Raw genomic sequence first — 7,547 nt, forward strand, 5'->3', positions numbered from 1 at the left:
CGGGTGCTAAGAAACTAGGGAACATTATATCACGAGAGTAATTATGCTCGTTTCTAAACCATTTGGAACGGGAGAAACACTTAGGTGAGGCAAAGTTTTGAGTCATTGCGGGTGCTAAGAAACTAGAGAACATTATATCACGAGAGTAATTAGCTTTGGGTCATTGCGGGTGCTAAGAAACTGGGGAACATTGTATCGCACATGTCGTGTATTTTGCCTCTGTTTAAAAAGAAATGTTCCTGCAAGCTGCAGCTTGAGCTAGACTTGATTGTCAACATAGAATGTGATTTCCCTGTCATCTGAGCGGCCGTTTGTAGAGCAAGAGCTTCTTTTTGTAATGGTGAATTCCACTACTATTCCTGCTGCTGATACGTGAAGTGTTTGGAGAAGACCATGTATCTTGTGTGGGTTCAGCTGCTCCTGCACTGTGTTGTTGTTTCATCCACTTCACTCTGTTTTTGTCGTGAAGTGGAATCTGCTTTTGAAATCTGTTCTTGGCTTTTGAGCAAGATATTCTGTTTTAATGTACCAGGGGTAAAAGAACAAAGCATCTTTAGAACAAGGGCAAGTGAAACTGCACAGAGGAGTATGTACCTGCCCTCATGCCTGTTGGGAGTGCTTTTCGAAGAATTCTCCAGCCGAACGTTTGAACTCTAGGAACCATACCTTTTTCTTGCCAAATTTGGTTCAGAAGAGTTGAGGCAGCAAACCACCCTGAAAGCTGAAGCTGACCTTAGGTCGATGGGTTTTACAGAGATCAAGGCGCAGATGTGAACTGGTCGAGATGGACGACGGGCCATGACCCGGAATTTACACACTTGCAGTTGCAAAATGAAATTGACATCAAGCAACATATTTACATTCGCTGGCACGCTTTATTCAGAGGCACCGCTTCTATCAGCCTTCTGTATTTTACACGATCGTGGCGACCTATTTTACACTCCCGCTCCTATCCTTACAGGAGCGTCAGTGACGCGCGCGCTCGCGCGCCAGAAACGAATCGGCTTAGCTTCCCCATGGCGCGGCGTCCCGGGCGCCATCGCCGCCCTCCCCGCCTTGCCGGGCCAGCATGGCGGCGAGCGCGCGGGAGTGCGGCCACGCGGGGTTGCCGCGCGAGGCCGCCTCCCGGAACATGGCCTCGGCGCGGGCCAGCGACGCGTCCGCGGTGTCCTCCACCATGGTCCCCGGCACGTCGTGCTCGAGCCGGTCCTCGGCGCCGCCGTCCGTGGCGCGCGTCACGGGCTTCCTCGTGTCCGCGAACTCCACCTCGGCCAGCGGCGACGGCTTGTGCGTCCGGTAGTACTCCCGGTCCTCCTCCCGCACCTTCCTCGCCGCGGCCTCCTCGTCCCCGGGCGTCGCGTCGCCGAGCGGGTCGCTGCCGGCGGGCTTGGCGGACCACCGGCGCTTCTGCGTGAACGTCGACCCGGCCGCCGGGTCGGCCAGCTCCTGCGACCCGAGCTTCCCCGAGGGCGTGAACGGCGGGACGCGTTGCTCCTTGGCGGACGCCTCCGTCGGCCGCGTCGTCTTCGCCGACGACGGCGGGTGCTTGTCGTGGCCGCCCGAGGTGGCTTCCTCCGCGCCGGAGAACTTCGGGGGCCTCTCGGCGTAGTCGTCGCTCGGAGGGTCGCCGTAGTGGACGGCGGGATCTCCCGCGCCGCTGGCTTGCGACGACGCGGACAGCGCGCGGCCGTGCGCGCCAAGCAGGCCGCGTCGGGTCGCTGGCGAGGTCGAGGCGAAGAGACGGAGTGCTCGTGCGGTGGCCATCGTGCTCATGTGCTTCTTGTCCTCCCCGTTCCGTTGGTCGTGGCGTCTGTACGTGCGGCGGTGGTTCTTTATAAGGTGCAGGATGGTCGCGTCTGGTGGCGTCGAGAGAGTTGCCGGAGCATGCAGGAGGACGGGGGTGGGCGACGGTTCGACACGTGGTGAGTTCGAGCGCATCGAGAATGACGTGGAAGACACGAGTCGACTCGAGACGGACCCAGGAACCGCGACTCTGGGTCGGTCGGTCGGAACCAATAAGGCCTTTTTGATTTACTAGCAAACATGGCCGTGCGTTACAACGGGAGAAAAAAATTTACATACTAGCCAAATAAATTTGACTCAATACCCTGACATATGAGCGTTCTTTATTTTAACACAGTGACTCGCGATGTTGTGAACATGTTTTATAATTTGCGAACAGTTTTGTAAATTCTAATATTTATTGAAACTGCGAAAATTTTATGATTTCACACAAATTTCTGAATTCACAAACATTTTATGATTTCTCAAACATGTTTTTCAAAATTTGCAATGTTTTGAAATTTGAAAATATCAAATTAATTTTAAAAAGGAGAAAACAAAAAAAAGAAATGAGAAAATAAAAGAAAAATACAAAAGATGAAATGAAAAAAAATAGGGGAGTCACGCCCTGCGTGCCGGCCCATGAACACGCACTGGGGGAGGGGAGGTGCATCACAAAAAGAGGGGAAATATTTGCAGAACTTGAGGATAAAGAATTACACTCTAGCCAAATAAGTATGACTCAATACCCTGACATATGCGATATCCACGTGATCGCAATGTAGTCGACATGGTAAATCCCAAGGCAATGAGCTTGCCATTGCACGTCACACTTTTAAACTTTTAAAACAAATCTCATCGACCACAAACTTGCAATTTTTTTGAGTTTTTCAATATTTTCTAAAATTTCGTGGACATTTTTGTCATATTCATGAATTTGTTTTGAATACACGATTATTTTTCAAAATCATGAACATTGTTTTATTTCCTGTCATTTTTTTCGAAATTTTGATTTTTTTAAGAATTTGCAAACACTCTTCTAAAATCACCAATATTTTTAAAACTGCGAATTTTTTATGATGTCCCACACATTTTTGAAATCACAAATATTTTATGATTTCTCGAACATGATTTAAAAAATTTGCAATGTTTTAAAATTTGGAAATCTCAAATTAATTTAAAGAAGGAAAAACACACAAAAAAAAGAAATGAGAAAAAAAAAGACAAAAGACGAAATGCAATAAAAAGAAAAAAAACCATAGGCGTCACGCCCTCCGGGCCGGCCCATGAACGCACACTGGGTGGGGAGGGGAGGTGCGTGACAAAAATGACTGGGAAAATTAGTAGAACCTGGGATTCGTACCCTGGTGTCTGCGGTGGGACAGAAATGCTTGCGCCACTGCGCCATCTCAGAGCTTCTGCCATGCATGCAGTATCACCTTTATATAACAGCTGATAACGACGACGAATTTGAAAAAAAAACGAATCATTTTTTTATTTAACTTACGGGTGGCATTGGTGGGTAATTCTTGCCAACTTCGAGGGTATTTTTTATGACGTATGACAGAAACCTAATTTGCTTTATTATTAGGTAGAGATAGAGAGGTACAGAGGTAGAGATAGGGTAGAAATATCGTAAGGATAGAAAATGAGATGACATGTATCTAAAATTCTACGCATAGAAATAGAAAAGAAGATGCCTTGGCCTTTTTAATTTATAGGGTAGAAATATCGTAAGGATAGAAATGTTATAAGAAATGAGATGACATGTATCTAAAATTCTATGCATAGAAATAAAAAAGAAGATGCCTTTTGATTCACACCATATGATTTTTTCAATTGAGTCCAGGCTAATATTTACTAGCGTATACCTGCGCGGCGGTACGCCGCGCCTTGTTATGCTTGACAGTGTATACTATTCTATAATACTTAAACATTTTCTTGTTAATGTGCTTTTTTATTTGTTGGTTTTGATGCAGCATGAAAATTAGTTTTGTTGGCAATAATCTATCTTAAGTGGTCTAATAGAGGTGTGCATGCAACACTATTAAAATCCTGTATGCGCTCACAAAGAGTCTTATCTGCTGATCATTTTGCTAATTGGTTGGTTACTACTTATTCATTTCATTTTTTGCATCTCTATAAAATAACATACATATTGAATGAATTTGTTTATGATCATAAAGGTATTGCGTATGCTAGGGTGTTTGAAAAGGATAGTTTTATTGCATAAAGTAATCGATACATATGACATAAGGGAAGTGCTATTTTTATATTGCATGCTAAGTTTGAGTTTGGTGAATTTTCGGCATATCATCTATGGAGTATATAAGTTTTTATGTACATATATTTTATCTTGTTCAATTAATAGTTGTTTGAGTTGTGGCCGCATTTCGAGCTCGATCGACTTGTACCGCCGGAAAAAAAGAAATAGAGGATAATATGTGTGCCATGAGAAATTCAAAATCTATTTGATATCGTGCACATTTTCTCATGAACATTTGCCAAATCACAATCACTTTTTGAAATTGTGAAGAGTTTTTTGAAATCATGATACTTTTTGAATTCACCAATATTTTTTGGAGTCATGAAAAAAATTTAGAAATCATATATTTTTCAAATTCATGAAGATTTCACTAAAAGTCATCTTTAACCATGAACACTTCTTGAAACTCATGAACATTTGTTTCGAAACTGAAAAAATCACATCAAAAGGAGAGGAGGGCATGTCCTGGACTTCAGTTACAGATGCAGCCAAAGGAGAGGAGGAGGTGCTCACACCCGAATTACATCAAAAGGAGAGGAGGACATGTCCTGATTTCTGTACCTATTGTGGAGGTGCCCATGCCCGAATTATCAGCAGTTCATGTACAAAATACACACCTCTAATCTATGCATATCATTTCATACCAGTCAGATCTAAACCGATTTTCCCTGCAAAAAAGAAGATCTAAACCGATTTAGTTCAGACTATAATTTTCAAATTTACAGTGGAATTTCAAAGAAAATGTGGCGCCGCGGCTGCTGCTGTGCTGCGCCTGCGCGGTTGCCATGGGGTACAAGGGCGGCGCCCTTGCCATGGACGCGCATGCAGGCCGCGGTGCATGCTAGGCGGCAGTGGCGCAGCGGCGCCGGGTGAGTGGAACCCGGCGGACAAGTCGTCGTGTTGGTGGACGGAGCTGAGCCTGCAATTCATCGACCTGCCGAGCGTCGTGCCCGACGACTTGTCGGCGACACCGGCACAAACACGTTCGGAGACTCCGAAAATATGTTCAGAAGCGAACATGTTTCTGATCCCGCCCCAGCTTGGCGACCTGCCAAGCAAGTGTTTTCGTGCGTCCCTATTCGCTTCTGCTGAGCAAGTGTTTTCGTGCGTCCCTGTTCGCTTCTGTCGAGCAAGTTGGATCACCTCGCCGCCTACTCCAACCTCACCATGCCCGGCCTCGCCGAGACCAGCATCTCTGGCCCCCTACCGGCGAGCTCGGCCAGCTCAAGAAACTCGACATCTTAGCCATCTACACGGCGCTGCTCTCACACCGGAGCACGAGGTGTTCCTTGCGTTGTAGCAGGCCGCAACTGCCCTACACGACGAGTCGACGACGCAACCGCCTGCGACCGGTTCCTCGCACTCACGGTCACGGCCACCATGCACACGCACAAACCACCGAAGTGTCGCGCACCGCCGCAAGCACACCGAGCTCTGCCGATGGCCACCACGCGTCGCGGCGGGCCGTCGCCCTTGTATGTCAGCTTCGGCAACACCATGATCACCTTCTTCTAGAGCCACTGCTCACCGCTGCCGTGTCAGACCGGAGAGTTAGCGTAGCTGGAGCCGTTGACGCCACACTGGGAGCACACGGATCTAACGACGGCGAGGCCGACGATGCAGAGGAACGCAGCCAGGGTTCCCACGACATCGGAGTCGACAGGGAGGGCGTCAGGGGCTCTGCGCTGGGGAACTGGCCGGGATAGGTCGGCAAGCGGTGGGCCGATGCCATTGGTTCCCGGATCACGACAGGGTGGAGTGGCAGTGGCCGACATGAGGCTCGACAAAACAGCACGGGCAGATGGCGGACGCCTGCGGTGGGCGGCGGACAAGAGGTAGGGAAAAAGTGGTTATGTGGAGTGCCCGGTAGATCGTCGAGGAGCAGCGGGAGGAGTTGCGGTCTCGACACGGTCGTGCTCATCTTGTAACAGTCCTGCTGCTGCTGGAGCGAGCTACGCCTCCTAGTCTCACAAGCCGAACTCCACCTGCGAGACATTGACGGGGCACTCGGGCGAACTCGAGGCCAAGAACATGGATGCCTGGGCCTCGACATCGACACCGAGATTGAGGCCGTGCCAGGCACCGACGCGGTCCTCTACGGCACGCAGCTCCTCGGGGTGTAACCCGTTGGCGCCCTCCATCGCCAAAGACGGACTCGAGCACATAGTGGTAGGGAATCGAGGGCAACGCTCGCGTCACTGCTGCGCAAATGAGGACAGTAGCTTGAAGATGGCCGACACTGCTAGGTGTAGCAATGTTGAGGGTGCGGTGCGGCAGCTGTTGCATGGGTGCATGCATGTATTTATAGGTAGGCAATCAGTCCAGACAAATCGTATTAAGCAGGATCTAGAAAGCCCACTCGAGAACGAAAGCAGCGGCGCCTACAGAACCAACACCACATGCAGCACTGCATGCAAACACGTACTCAGACCGTGTCTATCCCATCTCCTGACCACCGCTTCGTCAGTTTGGCATTGGTTGACCATCTATCGACACGCTGTGTTCGGATTGGAGTGCATGCATGCGCTGACTGATTTGCCACGTCCTTTCATCGTCGTGCCGTTGGACCTGGCAGCCCATCCCCTGACCACCCAACAACAGCAGCCACGCAGCGATAGCGACAGGATCAACCGATACACCACCCGACGACGAATAGAAAGCAAGAAAATGACCTGGGCCAACGACAGCAGAGGTCGACAACGACAGGACAACTGGGCCAACAGCGGCCGGAATACCCAAACCAATCACAAGACCGAAGAAGCATCGAAGTAAAAGGGACTGTCAGGACACGAACTTCAGCACAAAGACTGGCCCACACGCAACAGTAAATACTAAACCAACCAAACCAAGGTGCACACACGTTCAAAAAAATTTAAATGAAAACCTGAATACACAACGCATTTGTACACAACGAGGTACCAAAATAATACGTGCCCCATCCGAACTTCACCATCGGTCATTTCAGCCAAGTGGGTGAATCTTGGGGCAAAAACGTTGCCAGAAATAGAGGCTTGGGCATTTTCCTATAAAATATGGAGGATGGAAAGAATTCCTTCATAGAAATAAAATTTCATTCCTACCAACCGAAAGACTTCAAAGGAAATTTTCCTATAGAAATCCTAGCGGTTGGGCCACCCGAAAAGGCTTGTTTTTTCGGGAACACCCGGAAAGGTTGGGCACGTTGTTTCTCGACATCCTTGAAATGGGCATAATTTTTTTTGCATGGTTTTGTATGACCAATTCAAGCACCACACTAAGTTGTTTTGGTTTTTGACAACTTTTGTTTTTTTGAGTTTTCTCAATGAGAAAAGCCCGATAGATGGCCGAACATGACGCAACTTGCATAGGTTGTCGAAATTCATTCAAACCTGGCATGAATGCCTACCATGGAATGCCGAGTTGGCGTCAAAAAATAGGGATCATTTCTAGGATGTCCAAAAAACACTATGTTAAACATAGGGTGTCCTTGTAGGCCAGAGGGCTCCATTTGAGAGCACGT

General features: G+C 48.4%; 1 protein-coding gene across 1 annotated transcript; it reads right to left on the minus strand.

Moving 5' to 3' along the window:
- Nucleotides 1-824: 824 nt before the first annotated feature.
- On the minus strand, nucleotides 825-1,968 carry LOC123040647 (uncharacterized). The gene has a single exon (XM_044463430.1). The coding sequence runs from the start codon at nucleotides 1,936-1,938 to the stop codon at nucleotides 1,006-1,008; it is 933 nt and encodes a 310-aa protein (XP_044319365.1). The 5' UTR covers nucleotides 1,939-1,968; the 3' UTR covers nucleotides 825-1,005.
- Between the last annotated feature and the right edge of the window lie 5,579 nt (nucleotides 1,969-7,547).

Source organism: Triticum aestivum, chromosome 2B (assembly GCF_018294505.1).
Source record: "Triticum aestivum cultivar Chinese Spring chromosome 2B, IWGSC CS RefSeq v2.1, whole genome shotgun sequence".
NCBI lineage: Eukaryota > Viridiplantae > Streptophyta > Magnoliopsida > Poales > Poaceae > Triticum > Triticum aestivum.

Excerpts from the sequence above, each read along its gene's own strand:
- LOC123040647 (XM_044463430.1), bottom strand. The coding sequence starts at position 1,938 with ATGCGCTCGAACTCACCACGTGTCGAACCGTCGCCCACCCCCGTCCTC.